Source organism: Epinephelus fuscoguttatus, linkage group LG12, assembly GCF_011397635.1.
Source record: "Epinephelus fuscoguttatus linkage group LG12, E.fuscoguttatus.final_Chr_v1".
Classification (NCBI taxonomy): Eukaryota; Metazoa; Chordata; class Actinopteri; order Perciformes; family Serranidae; genus Epinephelus; species Epinephelus fuscoguttatus.
Genome location: NC_064763.1, coordinates 40,888,060 through 40,915,648, shown reverse-complemented (window position 1 = coordinate 40,915,648; position 27,589 = coordinate 40,888,060). Strand labels below are relative to the sequence as shown.

At 39.7% G+C, this 27,589-nt stretch overlaps 2 protein-coding genes across 5 annotated transcripts in view; both read left to right on the top strand.

Annotated features, from left to right (window-relative positions):
- pld2 (phospholipase D2) overlaps positions 1 to 8,288 on the top strand; it is a 30,480-nt gene extending 22,192 nt beyond the window's left edge. Inside the window, exons 20-24 of the mRNA XM_049591799.1 lie at positions 1,103 to 1,149; positions 1,440 to 1,574; positions 2,719 to 2,872; positions 4,111 to 4,228; positions 4,340 to 8,288. Of these exons, the coding sequence (XP_049447756.1) occupies positions 1,103 to 1,149; positions 1,440 to 1,574; positions 2,719 to 2,872; positions 4,111 to 4,228; positions 4,340 to 4,564 (679 nt within the window). The 3' untranslated portion in view covers positions 4,565 to 8,288. The remainder of the gene's footprint in view (positions 1 to 1,102; positions 1,150 to 1,439; positions 1,575 to 2,718; positions 2,873 to 4,110; positions 4,229 to 4,339) is intronic.
- Positions 8,289 to 8,711: 423 nt separating this feature from the next.
- Positions 8,712 to 27,589, top strand: part of mink1 (misshapen-like kinase 1) — a 37,227-nt gene continuing 18,349 nt past the window's right edge. For 2 of the 4 annotated variants that reach the window (XM_049593024.1, XM_049593022.1), the window contains exons 1-11: positions 8,712 to 10,022; positions 15,321 to 15,386; positions 15,799 to 15,981; positions 16,069 to 16,179; positions 16,269 to 16,359; positions 16,467 to 16,597; positions 16,692 to 16,746; positions 19,903 to 19,981; positions 21,834 to 22,009; positions 22,124 to 22,193; positions 22,300 to 22,510. In XM_049593024.1, coding sequence (XP_049448981.1) covers positions 9,966 to 10,022; positions 15,321 to 15,386; positions 15,799 to 15,981; positions 16,069 to 16,179; positions 16,269 to 16,359; positions 16,467 to 16,597; positions 16,692 to 16,746; positions 19,903 to 19,981; positions 21,834 to 22,009; positions 22,124 to 22,193; positions 22,300 to 22,510 — 1,230 coding nt within the window. In that variant the 5' untranslated portion in view covers positions 8,712 to 9,965. The remainder of the gene's footprint in view (positions 10,023 to 15,320; positions 15,387 to 15,798; positions 15,982 to 16,068; positions 16,180 to 16,268; positions 16,360 to 16,466; positions 16,598 to 16,691; positions 16,747 to 19,902; positions 19,982 to 21,833; positions 22,010 to 22,123; positions 22,194 to 22,299; positions 22,511 to 27,589) is intronic. The other 2 variants (XM_049593025.1, XM_049593023.1) reach the window with 1 other exon arrangement.

Here is a 27,589-nt window from a genome sequence, read left to right as displayed (position 1 = left end):
TGCATGCATCAGTAATAAAATCTGTAAATTAAAACAGGTGACAAAGGGTTACCTAATAATTCATTTTTAAGGCTGTCTGCACAGAGTCTCAGGCTGACGGAGCATGACAACAGAAGGCAGATCTTCCAAGCTTGGTTCAAACTCTAGGGACTTGCAATAAAAGCCAATCATTTGATCTAGTATGATACGGTCCAAGAGACCACTGAAACATAGACAGGACACAAGATGGCTGCTCCCCAATAAGGGCCTTATAGATACATATACTCATCACGTCTGTCAGACAGAGAGGACCACCTGATGTTTTCATACAGGATGCAGTGATAAGTGCTATTGACATGACCAGTAATGAACCTAAGAGCAGAATGATAAACTGCATCCAAGGGCTTATAAGTAGAGGCAGAGACATGTATATAAATGATGTCACCATAATCCATGACAGAGAGAAAAACAGCTTCAACAATCCTTACTGACTGAAAACAGTCTTTTTTTTTAACTGAACACTGAAGCTGCTGGTCTGCCGCTGCGTCGATCAGTTAGTTTGTGTTATTGTGTGACTATAGTGTTTTAAGGGGTTAATTTGGATTCAGCAAAATCACACAGTAAATGAGGAAAAAATTATGTTTTTTGTCAATGGAGTCTGGCTCTGAAAAGAGCACGGTGAAGTTTCACTATTGGTTCAGTTCCCTGTCAGAAAGGGCTGTCGTTTTGGGAAGTACCGAGCATACGACTTGATAAATGAGACTTGGATTACACAAGTTTTTTGCTGTTGTTCTCTTTTACTTCAGTTCACTGAGAATTTTCTCCATTTTTGGATTCTTGCAAGAGGAATCCATGCTCAAAAATAAAAATTTCTTCCCAAAAAGTCAGTGTAACAACGAGTAATTGATATGTAAATGGTGATTTGGGCAGTGAAGTATTCCTTTAAGATCTCACACTTTGTATTCATCCATCAGAAAATTCCAAGCTTGTTGTCAGTGTTATGCCCAGAGGTGAACTCACTGAAGCATGCTGTTTGCCAAGATTATTAATATTTTTATGATGTGTAATGTATCGTTCTCTGTTTTGTTGATTACGTAATTATAATGGATAATTAATGTCATAGAACCATGTGTCGTGGGGAGCACGCCATCCTGACAAGACTTAGTGAAGGTAAGTTGTCTGTCACTTATCTGCTCTCATTTTGACACAAAAACATCCACTTGACGTCACAAAATACCTCCTGTTTCCTCTCTAACATGTTTCTTTCTTTCTCTTCATGTTGCCCTTTAATCTGAAGCGACTGGTACTAGGTATCTGCCCACCAGTCTCCATTTTCATCCTTGACTACTTCTTCTTTTCTTTAATTTTGAAGGTCTATGTGAATTTCCTCTTAAGTCTTTACTGTATTTTTGTATTTACTCTTGTGAATAATGTGATTCTGGTTCTCTCACCCCCCCCAGTTAAGGACCTGTGGACAGAGTACATCACACTCTGCGGCCTGCGAACACATTCCCAGCTCTCCCAGTCGCTTGTCACAGAGCTCATCTATGTTCACAGCAAGACCCTCATTGCTGATGACCGCTGCTATATCATTGGTGAGTCACCACAGCTGATCACAAACTGATCATCATTATGATCTTGAGTCATCATTGAGCTATGGAACTACAGTGTGCTCTAATCAGTGTATTTCAGCTGTAGTTCAATAGCACCTGTCAACGCTGACAAATATAAAAATTAAAAATATGCAAGTGAATAAATATATTGACATTTGTTTATAAAAAGAAATAATAAAGATGATGACATTTATTATTTACAAATCAGAGCTCCTTAAGAAGGGTGTACTAAAACACAGTGATAGCAAGATCAAGTGCACGGTGTCTATGTTATATGCAAATAATGAGGTTCTTGCTTTGAGATCAGGACAGTCATTTAAGTATTCCAGTAGCCTTTAAGTAAAAATCTTAAAGATTTTAATGAATTCAAACTTAATTTTTGATACTAATTATTATTGTCATTACCTTAGAAAGTCATGTAATGTATTTACCTTCTGTAATTACCTCACTATACAGTAGTTTTCATTCTTAGTGGCGGGGTCCGCCACTCCTGTGCTGGGTTCAAATCACCCTCACACACACCAGAGATTCAAAGGAGACGATGCAGCATGTAACCCTGCATTGCTATTTGTAATTTTATCTCAATAATATCCACCTCGCTGTTTACTGCTCGCTCTCCTAATGTTGAATTTGTAGCTGTATTGTTGGTGCTAATGCTAATATAGCGTTTCCTACTCATTCACATTAAAAGCCGCAACACATGGGATGGCCTTTATTGTGAGGCATGAATAGGATATGTATTAGCTATGGCCAGGACTTCAATCTAAGGGATTATATTTTATATGTTATACTAGTTTGAAATGGTTAAACATAAATGAAAATGATTGAATTAGTGTTTTATTTGCTCGATTTTAATTTCTTTTACGGACTATGATTTGTCAGATTTGAGCTTCGCATTCTCAGATTTTACATCATATAGAGAATAAACCTGTAACATTTAAAATCTGAACAATAGATATACAGATTACACTGTACCGAACAGGAGAAACTCAATCTGAAGAAAATTTACGCTGTCAAAGGTTACTTCATTCTGATATAGCTGCTTCATGCGTCCAACACTGGTTTGATGAGTGATGCCTCTGAAAGAAGAGATCGATAATGCTGGTATTTTCCGCTTGTCTTCCAGGATCAGCCAACATCAATGACCGCAGCATGCTGGGCAGTAGAGACAGTGAGATGGCCGTGTTGGTGGAAGATGAAGAGCGGGTCCCATCCATCATGGGAGGGGAGGAGTACCAGGCAGGACCCATCACACTTGCTCTGCGCAAAGAGTGTTTCAGGTCAGAATGAAGTATGAACTCCTGAAATGAGCTTCTTCTATAGAAGTAACACAGTTTTAAAGGGAGTGTATCACCAACCAGTGTGTCTCGGGAACATAAATCAAGACGTGTAAAATGTGTCAAGAAGTGTTGGCCACTGAATGTGAGCTAGCAACAATTGAAAAACCACAGACCACCTGAGATGACAGTTCTTCGCTAGATAAGTAGTAATTCTCCCCATTAAATGCCATTCTAGAGGGATTTAGTGCCATCTAGTGTAAGGATTGCAAATTGCAACCAGCTGAAACTTCTTCCAACCAGAATTCCTTCCTTGTTCTTTAAATTTTCTGCAGGGGTCTCTGTCTCTCCAAAACAAACAGTTCATCAGTGATTAACTTCGGTAAAAAACACTGAATAAAGCAGTTTTACATTAAAAAAAATCAGTGTATTTCCGACACTAGTTGGCAATCACTCTGATAAGTTAAGATCCAGACGTTCAGGAGGTTTTTTACCATAAGCCCCTCCTATCAGGCTCAACTCTCCCGGGTGTATGGAGCCCGGAGGTATGGAAGAAAGCTTCACAGAAGAGGTTCAGGCAAGGCTCACGCTGGTGCACGCTCGGACACGCTCGGGCACGGCACCTGCGCTCTCTCATTGGCTGGGGAAAACTCCGCCCAGAAGCTGTCGGAGCTCACAAAAACATCAAAATACAGTTAAAGTGCAGGAGCTCTGCAAACAGAGTCACCACCACACATGAGTAGAAGCCCATAGGTGATGATTAAGCAGGATTTCATTTGTATATGTCTATATTTTGTTTTGTTTGAAAATCCTCCAGATCCTACCTTTAAAGCGGTAAAAACACTGAATAAAGCAGTTTCACATTACGCTACTCGTTGCAGATGAGCTAATAACTACCGTGGCCAATACAAAGGCACGCATGGCCCTGTCTGGGGCCGGTGTTTGATTTGTCCGTTATGGGCTACTTTGAAACGTGGTGGTGAACATGGCAATCTCAATAAATGAGGGCCTGCTCCCTATGTAGATATAAAAGGCTGATTCTAACATAATGAAACCACGATAATTCTTATTTGTATGTTTATTCTATTGTATTGTATTTCTGCCAGTATATCCCCCTAAATCCTTCACATAGGACCTTTAAGAGCTTTAAAGCATGTTGTACCATTAACAGAACATTTGTGTTGCTTGAATGCTTTGTGCTTGTTGAATGTTTGGCCTTTATTATATATTTCCCTCACCAGTGTTCTTGTTGGAGCTTCTTCAGACCCCAGTATCAATGTTGATGATCCAATCAGTGATGAATTCTTCTTCTTGAGCTGGAATGCAGCTGCTAAACTGAACGCCACCATTTACGACAAGGTATAGATTAAACCAAAGACTGGTTATCATAAATCATGAACTTGTACAGTAGCAATGTGAAGTATCCGTTTTCTCACTTCTACTTTGGTTTCATTGGCTGGTGTGCAACAGGTCTTCAAATGCCTGCCCCATGACAGTGTCCACAACATGCGGGAGCTGAAGGAGTACACCAGCCAGGAGCGCCTCTGCGACACAGACCCTGAGAAGGCCATAGAGGAGCTGAAGGCCGTCCGGGGGCTGCTGGTCTACTTCCCCCTGAAGTTCCTGTGTGAGGAGTACCTGATGCCTTCAATAAGCACTAAAGAAGGCATGGCTCCTATATGGCTGTGGACATAACCGCAGCTCATTGTGGATCAAACCACTACATAACAGCTAAAGGGCTGCCGTAGTTTCTGATGTTCAGCACAGTACACTAAAGTAGTTACAGCACTGGCACAGCAATGGTGAGGAGAATACATCACCCCGGCACAATTTCTTTATGAATCATTGATGTTTTTTGTATTGTCTTTTTGACTGACAAGGAGCTAGTCTGAATATTACCAGTGAAATGCAGATTTTATTATCGATTAACCTTAACTGGCCAGCTGTTCATGATGGCAGTCTCTGAATCTGAAGTGCAGGGCTGGCGGTGGTGTTAAACACACACAAACGGATGTATGAGTCAGGAGAGGATTGCAAGGTTGTATTGGAAATCAAGCATCTCACATGATCTGGGAACATAGTGTACATTTATTGGTGCAAGGTTTTTGGGTGGGTGGGTGGCTCTGTCTCTTTCTCTCTCGCGCGCTCGCTCTCATTCTCTCCCTCTGAGGCTTCACCTCTCACTGCAGTGCCAGCAAATCTGTCAGAACATTTGTGGTTGTTATGGTGACGGATATAAAGAGATGACTGGATTGTAGCTGAAATAAAGACTAGATAGGGCAGGGAAAGGAGAGTACTGATAAGAGGGAGAACTTACTAAATCAGGACAATGTACCGGAAAATACTCTGTAACATGTTGAAAGAGGACTGACAGTTTATGTGGAAGCAAAGTCGTTTTAATATTTTTGGATGAGTGATCAGGTGGGAAAACTGTGAGAGGGAAAGAAAAGGAGGACAAGATAATTAAAGGGTGTTAGGTAGATTTACCACTAATTGTTGCGTTTTTTTAAAGTCACCATGACAACCAAAGTGGATTATTATTTCACCATTTTGTCAGCAGAACAGAACAAAACCTTCCACTATCCACTTCAGCGATTTCCATGGTTTTGTGTCCAGGTGCCATTAAATTCCTCACATATCTAACCTGCATTAATTGACATTCACCAGTCATATATTTAGGCGCATTACTTTTAGCTGTAACACTGTAACCGAGGAGTGACATAATGTGGCATTCATTCACAGTGCAGCTCCTGTGAAGCAACGCCAAGTACTATTTTTAATCTTAAACCACAAAGAGCTTTAGATTTTATTTCATATAAAATCACGTCAGTTATTCTCTGGAAACCAGCTGATTCCCTTTACCGCACCGTGAGAAACTGAGTGACTACTATTGAGCAAGTCTTGCACTGAACAAATATGTAGCATCCCTCTTGAATTATTGCATTGACTGACTTGGAAAAAGCAAGCAGAACATACAGTAGATGGTGCCTTTCTTAAGTAGAAAAACAGGACTTGAGTTTCTTTTATGCAACAAAATGTGATGCATGTTTCCGTAGCTGTAAGACATGTTTGACAGAAAAGGAGTTTGACCAAGGTGAGTGTAAAATAAGGAAGCACTGTAACCTGAGATCGAACACTCGGGGAAAAACAATGTTTACGTGTTGTAAGGTTTCTCACATGACACATGGTCTTGCCAAGTTTTATCAGTGCCTCGACAAAGCACCTGTATCGTGTCCAAGGCTTTTAGAGTTTTTAGAAAAGAGAGGCAGACAATAGGCAGTGGAGACTGAATCATCAGGATGTCGCGCCAGCAACAATCACTTCTGTGTAGACAACTGGCAGTTGATTTTAGCTTTGGATGAAATCTAAAATTGGCAAACTTGTTTATTTCTGATGTGATTTTCAGACATAACTGTAATGCTTAAATATATATAGTTAAACCTATCATTAATTCCCACTGTGCCTATTTTATGTACTGGTTTGCTTTGCTATCATCTTAAGTAAACCAAATCTACTGGCACAAGAGCTAAGCAATGAGCTGATGTGCACAAGGCTGCAGCAAAATGTATTTTAGCCACTTAAAAGGCTGGTTGATCAGCTTAACCTCACATACCAATACCAGCTGATGAAAGCAGCAGTAGCCCAGCAACGCCAGTGTTCTGTGAAGAACAATTACTGTTTTTGTCAGTAGAGTCTGGAGGCTTTGATATAACGACATCAGTTTCCCGTTGGAAAAAGTTCTAAATAATTATTCTAAATAAAATGACACTAAAACTTATACTGATTTTTTTTTTAGGCTGGCCTTTTTTAGGGGGCTGAAAACTAACCGACAAACTGCTCAGCGCCGTTTGATTTTATGTATGTGATGCGGGGCTTTTCTACCTGGAAGTTATTGTTGGCAAACATTGTGATTTGGTCTATATGAAGCTTTTTTAATGGGACTTTATGTTTCATATTTGTTGCCTTTCCATGGTGTTCTCGTTGGACTTTGTGTGAGTAATGGGTTGATGTGCATGATATTACCATAATCCAGTTAATCATCCTGAAAAGTGAAAATATGCTGAATCTATGACTGAGCCAGTGAAACTGTACAGGCTTCTTCATAAGCTTTTCAAGACAAGCCCACAAGTCAACAGCACTACCAAGGTGGTTTCAGTGCAAACGTGTCTGTGAATCTAACAGGTGATAAGTGTCCCACGTGAACGCCACCTTGCCTCTACATGAAGCACCTTTCACAGAGAGGCTAGGAAACCATCTGTGTTTAGACATGGTGCATTGCTGGCTTCAGAACTGTTCACACTTTACTTTGGAAGACATTAAAAAGCCACTATGAGCCCTTGCACACTAGAAGCTGGGTATTTGCTTACCTCTGTTGTACAGCACAAAATGGTTGCCTTGAGGGGTACTCTTCTTTTAAAGATTCAGTAGAAATGTCTGATTTATACTGAGAAGTGACCTTATCCTTTTTCTATCATGAATTTTATTTTTATTGGAATAATAGCCAGCATTAGCAATACATTTTAGAAATATACTACTAATATAAACTTGTCCTTTTAACTCATCCCTATTACCCTTAACAGTCACCATGTGAAAACCTCTGTGGATGCAAATCTGTAGGTCTAGATTATTACCTTAGAGTTGCTGATGTTTAAGTTACTAACACTCAGGGGGAGGGAGAGAAGAAACGATTTAACTCAATCACTCCAGCACAGTTATGAATAACTTTCACCATAAGGTATGTTACTCTTCTTGTTTCCTCAATGAACTTGTTTTTTAATGGAATTTCAAAGTCAGTATCTACTTGTACTGTAAGTTGATTTCAAAAATTGTTTATCAGTCAAAATAATTATACAAATTAAATGGCAGACGTATGTACTGATTTTTTAATGAGTATACAATATACAAGTACTTAAAATAAATCTAGGCAAAAATAAACATTGAAAAATAATTAAATACCTGGGCTAAATATGAAAAAAAAAAAACATTTTTAATGGAATTTCATGCCATGTCATAAAGAATCATAATGTTATTCATTATGTTCCCTAAAATTTAAACAATAGACTACTGTCTAGATGTGGGTATATCAACAATTGCCTTCCACAGCCCGAGTTGCTGATATTATTTATAGGCAGATCGTGATGTTATGCAAGAAAAAAAAATAACTTTAGTGATAATGTACTTAATGGTGAGATTTATATCTTCTGTGACCCACTGCTATTTCTATTCCTGTAAATTTCAATAACATCCTTTGCTATCTGTATATTCTTGGACTAAATAATGTATTTTAATAGATTAATTTGGAGACACTGTAGACATAACATGCTTTTATAGAACATGGGCAGTATTTGACACAGAAATTGAATAAAGTGCATATTCTGTGTAAATGCTGAAACATTCAATAAAGCACCAATTATTGCCATATTGTAGCCTCAGTTTTTTATGACATGACACAGGAAGTGAATCACTCGTTACTGACAAGCATGATGACCTGATGAAGATAAGATAGGCCTGTCTTAATGGAAAAAAATGATTATAGCAGTCATAAAGCTGTTAAGATGGCAGCGTAACAGAGGAAAACACCAGGTGAGATCATATATGATATACTGCAGTGTGTGTTTTAGTTATCCAGGATATTTTTATTCGGGTTTTAACTTATCTATGAGGTTATAAAGCAGGTCAGTGCAGGACAGGTATGTCAGAGGATGACCTCGGCTGTGCTGCTCACAGCAGACAGAGGCAGTTGCGTAGGTTGAGGTCCACTGTAATTTCCTAGGTAATTTGTCCCTGATGGAGCACCGTAGCTATCCAAGAGGAGAAAACACTTGAGGAGTGTTGTGTGCAGCCAATCGTCAGTGCAGCCCCGCAGGACTACAACAAGGCTGGGAGTGGGAGGGAGGACTCGGGAAGCAAAACATGGCGAAATAACAAGTTTGGCTGTTAGCCGCTTTTTGAAACTGCACCGTCTCTGTAGTGTTGGACTACAACTACAAGTTCATAAAATTTGGACTCTGGGGAACGACGGCTACGCTACTTTAAAGAGTCGAGGGCCCCGGTTTACAAGTATTACGGTGGCTGGCGAGAAAATAGTGCCTGTCTGTCTGCCCGGAAGGTTGGCAGTGCTAGGCGCGACTGTCAACACAGAAAATGGATGAAGAAGGAAAGTTTATTCTGGAAAAGACCATTTTAGCCGACTAGCTTAGCAACGTTAGCTAGCCAGTTACCGTTTGATTGATTGCACGCACCTGACTCGGTGTTCGAATGAACGTGCGCTCTGCTCGAGGAAGATTTAAGTCGTGTTAACAAGTTTGACAACTGCAGTCCTGAAGAAGCGTATTTCAAACGAAGCCGTTATTTTTTTGTTTTCCACACCTGTGTTGATATTCTGGGAGGACGTGTATTTCAGGCTAATATTGACAGCCTGACAGTCGGTTCTGGTGCGGTGCGGACGGACCCGGACGCCATCACATCAGACATTGCGTTCTCCTTTTAAAAACAACCACTGCGCTGCTAAGCCGTTAATGTCATTTCCCACTTTAACAGCGTAACAAGGAATGTTTCTGTGGCACAGCGGACATATGTGGTAGTTTTTCTCCGCGACACGCATCATTTTGTTAGCTGAATGTTGCACAGCAGTGAAGACGCGGCGTCTTGTCAAAATGAACGCAGCAAGGTGTTCAACAACAGTGGAGGTGCATCGCATTGAAAACCTGCCAGTTGTTAGATCGGTACCGATGGCCGGCTAACGGTGACGTTAACAGTTTGTTGAGATCTTTTATTTCAAGTTGTGTTCTCACCAGATATTGCAACCGGCATTTCTGTAAAACAACTGCGGATAACATTATAGCTCTCGGCCAGAGTTGACGTGAGCTAGCCAGCTGGGTGCGTCTGTGGCAGCTCTATCTGCGATGTGTTTGCTAATCTAAGTGCTACCGTGTTGTTCCGCAACAGTTTCAGCACCCCGGGCAGCTCGTTTGCTATATTTAATCTACAGATAAGGCCTTTCAATCTCGGCTCAGCAGCCACTTCAAATTTCCCCAAGTACTTCTTGTCAAATAACTGGCTAACTTGGTAGCTAAGGTTCTAAGTTTCGCCAGCTATGTCTGAAAACGCCCCCACACGAAGCCTGGATGACATAGACCTCGCAGCTCTGAGGGTAAGTATTGTTATTGCAAGATCAGTGTGCTGCACTTTATTCATGTGGATTTATGGCAGACGGGCTCATTAGATGTTACGTCATATGAGCTGAAGTGTCAGTTAGCGTCTGACACAAGCACGACCATTCAGCACCCACGCAACAAAGTTAATGTGGAATAAACATCCATTGGCCTTGTATTGCTTTAGGCAACTGTGCTGTTTGAGGAGCACAGATTACCCATCAGAGGTGTTTTCTGATTTCTCCACCCAATGAAGAAGCGGACTTCCAGGCTTTACCACTTTTCGTTATTAGTGTGTTAATTAAATAAACAACAGAGGAATCATGCAGCAGCTGAAACGCTTTACTCTGTAGTTAAGGGCTGGTTTTTCTCTGTACCAATTATAGACGATGCGATGTGCAATGCACAAACACGATCTCCTTTGTTTCAGTTATTGTTGTTTTGGAGGTGTTTTTTTTTCATATGTGGATGATAGTGACCCCAAGTTGAATGGTAAATCCTCTTATCATATCCTTGTCAATTTTGGATCTGGTCTTTGTGGTTTAGTTTTGTCAGGGATGCAACCATAAAGTCCTGGACTTGCTTCCCTTGTATTTTTCAGTGGTCCACCTTGAAGGCCTTAGGCTTAAAAATCTATCTGGCTTGTTTTGACCACCCTCCTCTAACATGACAGACACTTTGAAAGACAAGAAATTAAGTCAAATGGGAAAAAAATAAATCTGATGAATGATCTATTTAACAAGGGGTTGCTGATATCCTCTTTGATGCATCTCTCTATTGAAACAGAAAGTGTTAGAATTGCATAAATGTGTTGCGGCAGTAAATCCCAGTTAGACAGACCATTATTAGCACTACAAATAACTATTTTACACATTCAGTCACTGCTTTTTTTGAAAATACAGATTTCAGCTCCATCCCCCCCACTTACATACACATTTAAAGATAACTTCAGTTTTAACTTTTATAATAGATTGCATTTTTAGTCTCAAAAATGACCAAAGGGTTGCTCACAATGTGCATCTGTGGTCATCAAGACCCTGATGTAACAATTGAGAGTATCAGGTCCTGACACCAGTGAAACTGGTTACTCCATGGGAAAAAGAAATTGCATCACCTTTCAAAACAGAAACTGTTGAGGAATTCACAGACAGACACATACACACAAAAAAATGCTGCTGATTAAAAATTCAAACATATCAGAACATATGAGCTGTTCTAAAAGATTTCTAAGGTAAAAAGTCAATGTAAAGGGTTTCCTTTGCAACTCTGTGGCACTTTGGCGAAGCTTTCACAGGTTTATGGGGCTTAACAGGAGATCAGGGGTAGTTTATCCAAATCCTGGTTTGTTTGGTCCTGTCTTACTGCTTTTTCCAGACTTAAAATGTTTGAATGCTAAATGTTTAAATCTAACTTTTAAAAACCCCTACACATTGGTAGAACGGACCCAACTCTTTATAATAAACCTGTATAAAATGGCAATATGAAAACATTGCCCATATTATCTGAGATTACTACGACATTTCGAATGAACATACAACCACTTGATTGAATTTGGGAATTGTAATATCCGTCTCAATAGAATCTCTAAGTGTTTTGTTGCGTGCATTTTGGCCCAAATTGACTTTGTGAAAAATTGCACTGCAGTTTGTGGCCTGGTATGGTACAGCAAATTGCAGTAATGTGTGAATATTGCGACTGCTTATTGGTAGGGCGCTGGCCACTCAGTAGTTGTTATTGTCGGAAAATGAAGTTACTATTGAGTTTGAACAGTGTAAATGAAATCCATTCACTTCCACTGTATTAGGCAATCTACATGGCCAGCTACCCCCGCAGATAAGTTTTGTGATTTGGGTTAAGTGACCATTTAGAGGTGTCCTGTGGAGTTTACTTGTAAACATACAAAAGTAAGCTTTACATTAAGTATTACTCATCAAAAGGTATTGTGTGTATCCTTGAGCTCCAACAAAATATATAAAAAAACATAGCAGTCGCGCACATGCAAAAACTGTTTAGAGCAGGTGCTGGACAAAAAGAATGGTAGTGAACAACATGAGAAAGTCTGCACATGGTAGCTCGAAATGTCACTTGTGCATGAAGTTCCTTCCACATAAAACATTTGCAAAAGTGATTTTTGGTTGACTAGCTAGCTTCTCTTCTTCCCTGCCTTTGTCGGCGCTTTGCAGCAGATCTTGGGTGTTACTGCCACCTGTTGATTAGCAGATTAGTGTGAAACCATTGGTAGGACTATGTAACACATCACCTTTGTAGATGTGCATGCATTTGCGTCCTTGTGCATGCAGATGAGATAAACAAAACTACGACCCACTCACAAAAAGAGCTCCATAGCGCTACAAGAGGACAAAACTCCACAGGGAACCTTTAAGTGGCTCAATTACAGCATTTGTCTAGAAATTTGCTACAGAGTACAGAAAGACATTACATAACGGTAGTCCACTGAACACAGGCAAAAACAGATCATTTGTGCAGTAACGCTTTGTTCTGATGTCAGTACCACTGGATTAAATCAAACCACCTGCACAGTTGTTTTGATCACAGGTGGGACAATACATTAGACCTTTAGAACTATGAAAATACAAAGTGACAAGGCCATACTCCAAAAGTGTCTGCTGAATTTCACCTGTTAAGTTGTCTTTTTAAACTATTAGAAAATCTGTGCTTATGTTCAGTGTCAAACAGAAACTTTGATCGTGTGATAAGGGTTTCTGGATGCTGATTAACAAGGAATACCAGCCCTCTGGGAATGAAACCCATGAGAAATTTTGTCTTGTGATTTTATTTTATTTTTTTTGGAGTCAAACAGTGCTTGCTATGCTTGGCATAAAAAACCTTACATAAGTGTGAGAAAGAATAATCCTGTAATATGACTATAAAGGATCTGACCAGGATTGGTTTTGCACTTTACAAAGCTTCATTGTAAACCCCAGTTAACATCTAGGATATTAAATAGTTCAGAAATGTCAACTGCCTTTCCTTCCATTTCCATGCCTTCTTTCATATTGTGATTATGAATTCACAATGTCAGGTAAAACAGTTAAAAATAACTGTGAAAATCCTGATGTGTGTGGATATTCTCTAACTGTAGATGGATGTAATGAAGCCCACAAAGGGTTAACTGGCAATGGGCCTATAGTGGTAGCAAAGTGCAACAGTAGCAGTCTTGATGCATTGTTCATCCTTAACTGTGAGGAGGAAATTATGTGAGGTTGCTAAGAAGTTGACAGGCTATTTAATATGTTAAATTTAAGAAAGTAAATTTAAGTATTTAGGAAGCCATTTAAAAACACTTAAAGTTAACTAGAAAATTGTTCATTAATGATATTACTCAGGAAATGCAAATGTTTGAGTTGTGTTTTGTGACTATTGTTGCAGCTGTGTAACCACAGATGAGGCAGGTTTTTTTTTTTTTTTTAATTTTTTTTTTTTTAAAAAAGACTTCCTCTGTCAGCTAAGTTAACGCCACCGCAGGAAATGTGTGGTCAACTTCCTCATGGACCATTACTGGTGTCTTTTAGAGTTTATATCCCATTGAACCGAGGTTGATATTTTGGAAAATTCATTGCATTGTTCCTTGAGGTGTTCCAGTACACTGAGTTTACACATTAATAAGACAGCATGGGATCCAGCTGCCATTTTTATGATTTAAGTAGGTTGACTGCAGATTTCTCCTCCAGTTACCCTGTTGTTTTACTGCTTCCTTGCCTTTTTTTTTTTTTTTTTTTTTTTCCCATTACCACCGACAATTTGACTGTGTGTGCCAGTGGTGCTACTCCTCGAACAAAACTGTACCCTTCCCCGTCTATCACTTCGTTCCTCTCATCCCACTCTCTGCGCTGGACGTAGGTGAAGCTACCGCCTCTGCCTTGCTACCCACTCTATCATTACATTATTCTCTTCCATATACCATCATTCTCTTGCCTCCTACTTGACGTCACAACCCCCCCTTCTTTTGTGTCATAACATGCTTCAAAATATGGCCGGTGTGTTTATGTCAGCTTATGAGCTATGTGCATTAGCATCAAATGTGTGGTCATTTCCCAGTTTTACTGCCAAATCTTTCATAAGTATAGATGCTATTTTTTTCCCATAAATGTTTCTTGTCTCAAAGGAATTCTTTCCCTCCTTGTTGAAGGCAGAAAACCCATCATTGGAAACAGATGAAAGCAGGATAGGTCATGCTGTACATTCTAAACCCAAAGCAGCAGTCTAACCACCCACACATCTTCTTAAAGCCATATTGAAATTGCATGAAAGTGGAACTGCTTGTCATTTCCCTTGTCTCTTGGGGGTTGGGGTTGCATAATTAAGTCAAAGCAACCTACTCATTATTAGTGCCAGTGAAATATGTGTTCAGTGCCTTGAAATTTGAAATGAACAAATCGGGGAAAGGCCAGAAGTCATGTCCCATGTTCAATATATCTTTGTATCTAATCTAGTATCAATATTTAGTGCTCGTCTGTTTCCTCCACGGTAAGTCTTGTGGGTGGGTGGTGAATGTGTGAGTGGGTGGCAAGGAAGATTGAGTTCAGATGATTTGTATGGAAATACGGAATTGTAATATTGGATTTGGTTCACAGTAGAAACCATTGGGGTTGTTTTTATCTATGGTTTCTATTCTACAGAGGCCATTTTGCTTTTGTTTGTGTGTTTATGTGACAGCGTTTTTTGTTGAGTCTATAGATCTGTAGCTGAACTCACTTTAACTGAGGGACACAGCTTCTGTTGCAGCAGAAAATAATGCTAAATGCAACTGTTTGTCATCTTTCCGATATATAAGGATTGTAATTAAAGTTTCTGAGGTCTCTGTTAAGGCGTGAAATTAAAATGACAGAAAATTTGCGTGTAAAATTATGAACACATGGTTTTATTTTTTGTGCTCAACTGTGTTTTGTTTTTAATTCAGCTTTTGTGCCAACATAACTGAAGCCAGATTTCAGCAGTTACTCGAACAGGTGCATTTCAGTAGGATTTTTAGTATTTAAGGGTGACTCTTAACTGAGGAAACATGAGTGTAACAACATGAAATACGACCTCCACATAGGGTCGGCATTGAAGTGCAGATGTGTAGGATTCAAAGAACAAAGCAAGCATCACCCACCTAGAACAAAAATAAATATGGTGTGCTTTGAGTGTGATGCTTTTAATTTTGCTCTCAAATGAGGAGCTTTTTGTATTTGGAAAATGTTAAGCTGATATGGCACCCCAAGGCAGAAAACATGAATGTTCTGGTGTATCTGCTCATGTTGGATGATTTAAGAATCTGCCCGTGTCTCCCACAGGATCCAGCAGGAATCTTTGAGCTGGTTGAGGTAGTCGGCAATGGGACATATGGACAGGTGTACAAGGTGAGACATGATGATTATGATATATCTGAATTATGTAGGACTCTTTTTTGGAGGTTGAAGCATTCAACACAGCAAGTTTTCACTTTGTGTGATGAGTTGCGGGCTGGAGTACAGCTACAAAGACTACTCTAGTGCCGGCTCTTTGTTAAATGTTCTGTGCATTAATTTCTCAGATTACAGCAGATAAAGTTTACTGCTACGTCAGTAAATTTTTAAGCTGTCAGTCTGAAAAGTTTAAAGTGGCTGTGACAGAACGATTAGACTCTGGAGAAGAAAATCTAAAATAAGAACAGCTGAATGTTGTGATGAAGCAATTAGCCACACTTAATGGGCAAAATTCAAAAAGTTTCAGAAACATGGAGTCCCAGGTTCATTTTTAACTGGCCGCTGTTATGATGATCCAACTTGTCAGGGCCGTCACGTGAAGACGGGCCAGCTGGCTGCCATCAAGGTGATGGATGTCACAGAAGAGGAGGAGGAGGAGATCAAAGCAGAAATCAACATGCTGAAAAAATACAGCCACCACCGCAACATAGCCACGTACTACGGTGCCTTCGTCAAGAAGAGTCCACCAGGACATGATGACCAACTTTGGGTCTGCCTACACTTGTACCTGGCCTGATCATTTCATAGCAGTATGCCTCATTAATTGTGCTCACTAAGTATGTGTGTCTGAATGCAGCTGGTGATGGAGTTTTGTGGGGCGGGATCGGTGACCGACCTGGTGAAAAACACAAAGGGCAGCTCTCTAAAGGAGGACTGGATTGCCTACATCTGCAGAGAGATCCTAAGGGTAAGAGATCACCGTCGCACCAGTCAAAACAAGTCTGCAGCAGAGGTCACTCCCCACTGAACAATTTTGACTGCTTTATCTGTGTGCAGGGCCTTTCTCACCTCCACGCCCACAAAGTTATCCACAGAGACATCAAGGGTCAGAACGTGCTGCTAACAGAGAATGCAGAGGTCAAACTTGGTACGCTGAACGCTTAAAAGTTGTGGGCCAAAAGTGCAAAAGCAGGTCTATGCTGTCCTTCGTTGTCTCACACCCTTTCCTCCTCTGATTCCTTTGTCCATATTCAGTTGATTTTGGGGTGAGTGCTCAGTTGGATCGGACTGTTGGGCGTAGGAACACCTTCATAGGCACACCTTATTGGATGGCACCTGAGGTTATTGCCTGTGATGAGAACCCTGACTCCACCTATGACTACAGGGTAAACGCAGCACTGTCTTTGTGTGTGTGAGAGTACTGTACTGTGAGAGCATATGGAAGATAGAGACCAACCTGGTCCCTTGTGTATTTTGCAGAGTGATATCTGGTCCTTGGGGATCACCGCCATTGAGATGGCAGAGGGAGCACCTCGTAAGTGAATCCATTTTTTTTTTTTTTTTTTACATGTTCTTGGTTAAATCATGTCCTCCTATGTCCTCAATAACACATGATATATGTCGTTGTCTCAAAGCCCATTCTGAAAGACCTCATGAATGAGTCTGTCTTGCATATCCGGCCGTGTTGTCTGTGTCTTCAGATGGACAGCTGACTCACTGTAATCAAGGTAGTGTAGTCGTGAGCTGGCAGTTGGCCTGTGGAGGCTGATTGCACAGATCGCTCTGGTCTGCTTTGCGGTGAGATCTGTCTGCCTAGAGAATTGGTGTCAAACCTGACTAAGAAGCAAAGAAAATCTCACTTAAGAGTAGCAGCTAAAATGCTTGTACAATTAATTGCCGTTATGGTAAAGAAATTCCATAATAATCAGCACGAGTAACTAGTATACTGCTACATTTGACCAGGTGGTGGTTGTTATAATGCAACCATTATAACCCTACCTGCAGCAGGAATTAAATCACACTCGTTACTTATTGGTGTACTGATTATTACATTTGGCTGTGAAGTAGTAGTAGTAGGAAACACTTGCAATATGAGTCTGCGGTTTTATGAGCTCTGTATTGTTACAAAATGTTTCTTCACTCTGTTGAATAAAATAATATATTAAGTCTCCCCAAGTGGAAACTTGAAGCCTCTCGTGCACATCTCAGGGAAGTAGGACAACAGCAATTAATTTTTTTTTTATGTGGGGGGAAAAAAAAAACTGGATACATTATTATTCCAAGCACAGTATTTATATACATAAACATATCTATCAACACATGTCTGGTGGGGATCTTAAAATATAACATTTTAGTTGAGTCCAGTTTCTTAGTCGAAATAAATTTGTACAACAGATGCTTGATAACTTTTCATGTTCTGAAAGCATTTTTCACACCACTGATGAGGACTGCAGTGCTCCTGCAGACCATGTTGCTGCTACTGGGAATGACATAAGGCTTACAGGCAACAGTCAAGCTGGTGTTGATGTACCATTGTAAATTATACAGTGTGTACTTACTCACCCCATCAGTCTCATAACCAGGGCTGAAAATTAACTTTGTGGCTCACCGACCAAGAGGACTGGTAGATGAAAAAATCCACAGACCAAGCATATTTTTTACCAGCCAAAATAATGAATTGCCTTTTTTCTGTCACATATACATTTGTTTCAGTATTTTTCATTGAGATAATACAGTATTATGTTGAATACAAGCTTAAAGGAGAGGCCTTGAGTGCCGTCACGGCGGGTGTCGAGAGGAGAGGCTCGGACTGAGCGTGGGACACAGTCATGCAGGCTATGTGACACTTGCTGCGTTCATGGTCACGGATGTTCTCCAGCTTCATCGTTTTGTTACCGATGACAAACGAGTTGTTATGTTTTTTTCTTTAGCGTATTGCCAACATACGTCCTCCGAGTAGGCCTACAGGTTCCTTGATGCAGCGGAGAGCAATTTATGTGCGACACACAACAAACAGAGCGCCCGTATAGTTATTATATGTATCATTTATTACATGACTATTTTGGTACAAACATTTACCCGCCAATGTGGTGGATAGCCTTCCAAGATTTGGTCACCAAATGAAAAATCTACCCACATTTGGCTCTTGGCGGGTGTTAATTTTCAGCCCTGCTCATGACTGAAGTATATTTTCCATTATTAATAAAATGATAAATATATCTTGTTTTTAGATTAGCTTTTTTTTAGATGGTACTGCTGAAACCATAATTTAATCAACAGAAATAAATGGAAGACAGTTTATTAGTAAGTTCATTTTTCATTACTTTATGCTTGGTGTACTGTTGCCAAAAAAAATAATCTAATAATAATGATCTTGGATAACTCAAAATGCATATTTGTCATTAAGTGCATTTTTTGATTAGTTGATTAATCAGTGATTAAAGTAATCATTAGTTGCAGCCTTAGTTGTTTCCTCTCTCTTGCTTCTTATATTTTATTGCCATAATGACCGTGTTGATGACCAAATTTCCAAATACATATGTCAGTAGAAAAAAAATATACATATGTAGTTATAAATTATTCACACAACGTCCTACATTTCCTTGAAGTTCCTTTCTGTCTTGCATATGAAATTGAGAAAGGTGTGACAGGTGGACTGTGGCCATCTTATCTACACAATATGTAAGATGGGACAGACAACAGATTTATGTGTTACTGTTTTGTTGAGGTGCATCATTGTGCCAGTTACAGGCACGTATTTATTTGCCTTACAAGCTTATTGTCTTCCTTTTACATTGTTTTTGAACACATGAATTATTAAGCATCTTTTTCACACACTTTTGAGCATTCTGTACACTCGCTGTGTGAGCAGACACCATCCATACCTCTTCTGTCTGTTCACACTTTAAAGAAAACACAGAGCTGTCAGGACAGCAAATAAAAGGGAGTCATTTAAATGCAGAGCTTTAGGACTGTCTGTACAATTGATCAGCTAAAAGCCTAAACAAACAGAACAGCTCACTCCAAGTATTTAATAAAACACTAAATGGCACGGCAGTATTTAACTCGATCATTTCCTCTGACAGGAAGTTGACAAAATTGCCAGCATCCTGTCAGTGGGTGATCCATTCCTTTTTAAAAAATGAAAACAAACAGTGCATGCCCACTGAATAAACACTGATTGTGCTTTAACATTATAACTGTGTATAAGCTTGCATGTTATATGAAGCACACATTATCAGTATACTTGTGATCCTCCTGTTCAAACCCTTAAAGTGCTGAAATCAAAGTTTCTTGTTGCCTTTGGCTGTCTCAGTCACGTTGCATATGTCCAAAAGACAGCCATATAAAAGCCTATTTACTGTGAAACTGTAAAGCTAACCAGTCAGGTTTAGCTACCTACCTACGCTGGGAACACAATGACTCACAGTCCTTGCTCTTACATTCAGTGTAACAATAAGCCTGAGGCACTGGGAAAGATTGGATAACAGCAGCTGTAACCATGTTTGAGGACACAAAGAATATGTGTAATGGTGGCTTGTATTATTTACAAACTACCAGGTGTGGGAGGGTATGATATTCTGTCTAACATTAAATTTATTCTGATGTTCCTTTTTCCTTCGTTTCGCCGTAGCATGGCTAGGAGGATTTAATAACACCTAACTCTCTACATCTTCTTTTATTTTTGTAGCTTTGTGTGACATGCACCCGATGAGAGCCCTCTTCCTGATTCCCAGGAATCCCCCTCCGAAACTTAAATCCAAAAAATGGTGAGTTATTACCTATGCTGCTGTGTTTTACATCAATCAGATTCTGGACACTGAGCAGGCTCCCTTCATATGATGTCAAATGTGCATAGAAGCCTTAAAACTTTGACATCTTCCCAATGCCAAACTGAAAAGTAAAGATGATATGCCAGAGTGGGAAAAATGAGGTCATGCCAGGAAAGCACATTTACATGCACTGCAGTAACGCGGTTGCTCTGTTTACTTGGTGTTTAAGAAAACAGGTTACTGCAGAGCACCAGTAACCAGGTTAAGTGCATATAAACATACTTAACGAGAGCAGCACTGAATGGAAGGAATGTTGCTGCTACAAGAAGTGATGCAAAATTAGAGAAAAATCTGATTTCTCAAAGCAGATGTTATGCTTGAGGTTACTTTGGGTGCATCTGTTCCTTGATCGTTAAAGACTTTTAGGGCAGCAGTTCTTCACTTGGTTTCAAAGTGTGAGAGGTCATTACTTTGTCCCAATATTGAGACAGATATGAGCAAGACAAGAAGCTGAAGTCATTTAAACTAATTTGCCATATTCTCTCTCCTACCCTATTTTTTTGCTCCCATTACTCTTCCTGCTGCTTGTTAATGGACCCACTTAGTAGAGTTTATGGTCCCACTGCATTCAGAATGTTTCTTTCACAATGTTTTAATAACTCCAATCATAAAGTAGATGCCTGTCAGTATTGTGCAACTCAAAATGAACAGTTATGAAGATACAAAAACATACTGTAAATAAGATATGCAAACAGTTGCATGAACTCAGCAGCTGTTGTTTACACTGTTTGTGCTTTATTGACCTCACACAGGTAGTGTTCACTGCATTGTCATTGTAGTGCATTGAATTGTATTTAATGATCATATTATTGTGCTCATATTTCAATTGCAGCTTCAGAGAAATTGTGTTAGAAGAAAGTAACAACTGGTAGTAAAGTAGTTTTACAGAATTGTGTATGTACTGTTACATGGTTCGCTGCAGCTGCCAGCTCCTCTGACAGTCAAATTAGTTTTGTAAAGACATTGCAGAATGAAATGGATCACTGCACAATACAGGTCAGCTGATTATATCGATAGTTTGCAACAGGAACATACATTTGAGTGTTTTGTATATGCTAAAAAAAATTACTTGGAGTGATTTTGTATCTTCAGAACATTCAAAATACTTTGTCTATGATTCATAAAACAAGACTAGCTCAAAACCTGGTTTATGGCTTAACCGTGTATGAAATGCTAGAGGGCTTTTAATTTGAAACAGAAAGTGACAGCATTCACAGTCACAGACTCAGGGACTTTTGTTCTAGTGCCATAGTGCAGGAGCAGCTGTTGCAGTCAAGCCAAAAAAAAAATCATGTAAATACATGTTAAAATGAAAAACAACATTCTTAGACACAGTCACGCAGCATAAGGGACCGGTTTTCTCTGGAGCCATACCCACTGATCATTTAACGCAACCTTCCCTTCGTCAGCTCAGGCCTGTGGTGCACACCCTCATGTGACTGGGGGAGGCGGCCCAGCCATTGGCGGCTATCAGAGCCAAGTACAACCGATAACGTTAATTACCAAAACATGCGATCCACACTGATTAATCGGCCAAACCAATAAATTGGTCGATCTCTAGTGCACAGTGTTGTGATTACAAGAATACATGCTTTAGTTCACACTTGTGTAAGAAACGGAGAGTCCTAAAAATGTCAAACACTCTATTCCACCCCTGAAAATGTTAAGAGGGTCCCGCCTGAATTTCTCTTTAGGGAGATAACAGCCCAGCTGCCAACCGTCCATGTCTCCTCACCCTTCCACTTTCCCTCACTCGTTCATTGTCCTCTAACCTTCCCCTTCCTCCCAGGTCCAAGAAATTCATTGACTTTATAGAGGGCTGTCTTGTGAAGACATATACCAGCCGACCATCCACAGAGCAGCTTCTCAAGCACTCCTTCATCAGGGACCAGCCCACTGAGCGCCAGGTCCGAATTCAGCTCAAAGACCATATTGACCGTACACGCAAGAAAAGGGGAGAGAAGGGTAAGCGCACGAGATACCCAGGGTACATTGTCTCTACATGGTCAGTGATCAACTGAAGTGTACTGTAGGTTACCCCAAGTATTTCACTTCTCTTTATGCTCATTTTTCTTACAGAAGAAACAGAGTATGAGTACAGTGGTAGTGATGAAGAGGATGAAAATCGTGGAGATGACCGAGAGTCAAGGTACCCGCAGTTCATATTCTCTGTGCAAATAGTACCAATCTTTGACTTGTGTTCTCTGTGCGTTCCCCAAAATCCTCTCCCTCATATCTTTAATTTTCATCATCAGTTCAATCCTCAATGTACCCGGTGAGTCTACCCTGAGGCGGGACTTCCAGCGTCTGCAGCAGGAGAACAAAGAGCGCTCGGAGGCTCACAAGAGGCAGCAGGCCCAGCTAGCTGCTCAGCGCAGAGACCCTGAGGAACACAAGAGGCAACTGTTGCATGACCGGCAGAAACGCATTGAAGAGCAGAAGGAACAGCGTCGCCGACTTGAAGAGGTAATGATCAACCAGAGAATTTCTGCTTTGTAAAGGAATAGTTTGACATTATTAGAAATATGCTTATAAGCTTTTTTTTCAAGAGTTTGTTGAGCAAAATGATACGAGTCTCATATTTGCATGCCAAATATTATTCAGGAGACAACTGACCTTCATCAAGGCAGACATTTTAACATGCCACAGTAGGGAAAGCACAGGTCTATTTAAAAACATTAATGATAACTGTATTCCACTTAGGGGAGGCCCCAGTATTGTGCATGCAGGCTTAGTGGAATAGCTTACGTTGCCACCTAATGAAACTGAGCCTTCATTTATGTTACCAGTTTCACCTGTGCTTTTCCTACTATGACAAGTCAAAATGTCTGCCATGAAAATGGTCTATTATCTTAGCTTAGCATAAAGACTGGAAGCAGCGGGAAATGGCGAGCCTCATTCTCCCCAAAGTTAAGAAAAACTTGTGACAGCACCTCTAAAACTCTAACCAATCATTCATTCATTTTTATCTATTTTAGTGTCACAACTTTGGCCCATCACTCATGGGATTATAAGACACCATCTTTTTTAATCATTGCATATACAGATCAAAACATATGGAAAAGTAAAGTTAAGGCACAAACCCCTGTGCCAAGAGAGAAAGGTTACAGCACTCTTCATAACACTTCAACTTGACATTTTTACACTTCTTGTTTGTATGGATTAGTCAAAGGACATACAGTGTGTTAGTTAGTGAGCTTCAGAGATGCTGGTCGGTGTTTATATTTTTGAACTTTGCACCGATGCATCCACCGATATATGCCTTGTTGACTGCCATTAGCCTATCAATAAATATGATGACATTCACAGGGGTTAAAGTTCTGTGGCGTGGCGAAGTTTCTGTCCGGCACGGGCAGAAGTGATCCATTTCAATGATGACATGCTTGCCCAGAGGCGAAATTTCAACGTAACTGCCTGTTTAATTCACATCAAGTGCGAAACAATTTTGCATACAGCCTAAATGATTTAGCTTCTAAAAAATAAATAGCACCAAGGCAAAGAAGAGATGTAGGAGCTATAAGTCAAAAAGTCTGGTAATCACTGAAAGTTTAATCGTTATTTATAAACTCATTATGCTATAGAAGTTTAATCTGAAAAGTAACTACTAAAGCTATAATCTTTTTGTCCGTCTTGATAATAATAAACACGTTCCTTTGCAACACATACTGTACATTCCTATTTCTTCATTTTGTGACCGCAACACCAAGCCCCCCGCTTGGGAAAATATTTCAGATTTCAGGCACACAAATCTTCCGTGCTCCACATTTCAGGTACAAACTTTTTTCTTGCTTTAAACCCTGCATTCACCAATGGCAGTGGCTGATGTTTTCCTTTGTGTCACATCGGTTATGCGCAGGCTAAAAAGCAAGGCTCAAATCTAATGTTGTCCCGTCGTCGAGGACAATAGAAAACGTGTTGAGACAACATAGATCTTCCCCAAGATTATTGCGCAACACTGCACCCAGTGCTGAGATTTGAGGTCTGATACCTGCTAAATAAAATGCTGCATAAACTCAGAGCTGGTGATGAAAAGCAGGAAGGATTAAAAAGTTCTCAAACTGTGAACAGAGCAGTGTTCACACCCAATTTAAAAAAAAGTAGCTATGTTTTAGGGACATGGTTCTAATGTAGGTTGAGTATCAGCAATTTTGCTTTTGAAGTGAAGTACCACCTATGCATAAATCATCTCTCTTCTTCAGAGAATGATGAAATGTCTGTAGTTAAGATGCACCCACATTCATAATGTCAGATACTAACCCCACATTTTCATAACAGACTTCAAGCTGACATCCTCATGGTCCAACTTTTTCTTGTCTGATGTTGGTTTTAATTCATTCTAATGCATTTTAGTACAAACATATCAGATGTTGTTAAGGACAGAAAAATGGTGTCTTTCACGTTATTTCCATCGTTGACCTTGATTTTGTAATTAATTGTAATCCTGCTCGTTTTGCTAGAGGCTCATGATTCTAATACATTATGCAACAGGCAGAACATTGTTAATTCAAAGCAAAACTGTACCAAGCAACGGAAATATCAGGTTCCTTGTCTGTAATGGTTCTGCTATTGTCTTTGTCCTATATCCACCAACGACTTGCCTTTTTATTTGCACTTTATTGTGCATATGGATTACCATTTCTTGCTTTGTTCATGAGTGCACAGCAGTTATGATTTGCCTCCTATTATTGGCCTCCGATTATATGAATTATGAACATAAGTAACAGACTGAAACAACATTTAAGAGTAACAGTGTTTGAATAGCTTAAATTTAATTTGGAAATGAGGCCTTTGCGCAACATGTAAAACACACCAGTACACTTGACCTATCGTTTTTGTCACCAGCTCAAAGCCTCCATGACTACATTATGTGTTGGAAGGACTCGACAAAGGCTCAGGTTATTTTCACAGAACCTTTTCGACATTTTGTTCACAAACATTCATGGTACTATATATCTGTGAACATTGGGGAACAGAGTGAGATCATATAAAGTGAAGAAGAGTCCAGCTCCTTGCAGTGCAAGTATGAATTATTAATTCTGCAAACATTTGCCCCCAGTGAGATGATTTTGTAGCCTAGAGTGAGATGTTGAGTATGAAGTTTGTAAAATGCATGGAAACTGTGAAAATGTAGTTTCACCTTTGTGGAGTATGGAAATTAGTACGTTGCGTAAGTGGCTCAAGAGTCAGACTTTCTCTACACTAAGATCACTAATCTGCCTCTTTAACACATTGCAGCCCTGGAGACTGCATGTGTTAAAGGGATACCTTGCTGATTTTCAACCAGCTTTGTATCACAACAGTGTGGGTAGAATGTGTAAATGAACTGTGGTAAATAGTCCCTCCATTTTACAAGCGCCCAGATCTCCTTGCTCATCTCTCAGCTCAAATCACATCATCTGGTGGATATTTGTTGAATCTAGGCTTGGTGCTCGAACTACAGGTTGTACTTCCTCATTTTCGTTTGCTTGTTATACCACATGCCACAGACACTCTCTGTCTCTCAAACTCAGATCAAACTCCAATCAAACAGTAAAACTAGGCAGAGCTGATTAGATATAAACCAAGAGTCCGTTGCTGTCTTGCCTAATCTTGCCTCTCCCTAAATGTCTTAAGAAACTTATTTTAGTGCACTGTTTAGCTGTAATACAAGAGTTTTATGAAAAGGAAATGGACGCCATACTGTTTCCTGTATTGTGAAAACAGAGACTGAAAAACTGAGATCAAATGGTAAAAGTAAGCAGAAATGAACCTGTCTGTTACTGCGTTGCCTATTTCTCACCTCAAAGGTTTTCAGAAACACATTTTAGTTTACTGTACAACTATAACTGGAGATCGTTACCAGCCAGTCACCATAATGTTCCCTGTGGAAAAACAGAAGAGCTGGACGTTTATTGGTTCAGTGCGGCACAGTGCACTGTGGTAGCTGTAGGTTTTCTACCTCTTGAGCAAAAGCAAATGCCATAGCCCTTTTTCCTGTATTTTCTGGTCATACCGCACTAATGTTAAAAGTATTTGTGTCCTTCTACTGCATAGACAGCCCAGTTTTGTGACTTAAAGCATACAAACAATATGCATGCTATTTTTTTTTTTTTTACAATCTGTGTATATCTTTATGGCTTTAAGGTCAAAAAATATAAACAGGCTAGCTAAGGTAGCTGTATTGAAGCTAAAATAAAACCTAGTGTAATGACAGAAAAGATTTGCACAACATTCACAGTTAAAACGTCCATGCAGAAACACATGATAATTATTCACGTTGGCAATCCCAGATCTAGATCACCAGTGAAGTATAATCAGCCTGTCCTGTATTGTATTAAATTACTATCACCCACAAACTTTCTACTCCAGGCGGGTTTGTAATGCTGTTAACAATGTTTTCAAACCACTGTATGTAAAAATACAAATTCCCACTGACTTTGGTGGTAAATGCTCGCACAGTACAACTACTGGTTTGATACTGTAGGAGTTGGCATAAAGTCTTGATTTACACTTGTAATGTTGCCAATATTTCACATCCAATGGAACGTCCTTTAAAGTTTTATGTGATACAGAGCTGCCAAAGTGTCTGTACTATGCATCTGGAAAGAAGCCTTGAGGAAAGCTCTGCTTTACAGTCTGCAGCCTTTATAAGTAATTTCAAACAAACAGTTTCAAACAAACATAGGAAACTTTGGAGACATGGCACTCTGTGATTTTTGTGTTAGATATGATTTGTTATTGGCTGACATGGGAATTGGAATCAAATTACAGAGTTTGTGTTGATGCTTTGATTTAATTTTTAGGGTCGAGGTAACACTTTAAAGGTCCAGTGTGCAGGATTTAAGGGGATATATTTAAAGAAATGGAACATAATATAATAATGTTTTCTTTTGTGTATAACTATTTGAAAATAAGAAACGTGTTTTCATTACCTTAGAATGAGCCATTTATTTCTACATAGGCAGCAGGTCCTTGTCCACAGCAATCACCATGTTCACTGCGATGTTTCTGCAGCAGCCTAGAACAGATTCTAGATCGGGCCATTCTGTTTTTGCGTTGACCACCGTGGTTACCAGCCCCTCCACGACAAGCAGTGTCGGAAGAACCCTGACATGTGACATGAAACTGCTTTATTCTGGGGTTGTTTTTTTTTTTTTTTCTTGTGTAAATCACTGGGTCTGTTTTTTTTTTTTGTTTTTTGTTTTTTTTTTGAAGAGGATGGGGCTCTGTGGATAATCTAGCTCACTTAAAAAAAAAACTCCTGAATGTCTCAATTTGAAATAAGGTGAGGACACATTAAATTATCAGGGAAATGTAGGCACACGGCATTGAAGAAACAATGATTTGCTACATGAAACTGCTGTATTGTTTTAATCACCTAATCCATTTGTTGTGGAGAAGAAGAGACCTCTGCAGATAATTCGGCACCTGGTTAAAACATTCTGAACAATGAACAGTGAAGGAATCCTAATCGGGAGAAGTTTCAGCTGGTTGAAATCTGCCCTGAGGCCAGTAATTCTCCCTAAATCTTACACACTGCTCCTTTAACACAGACATTACTTAAAG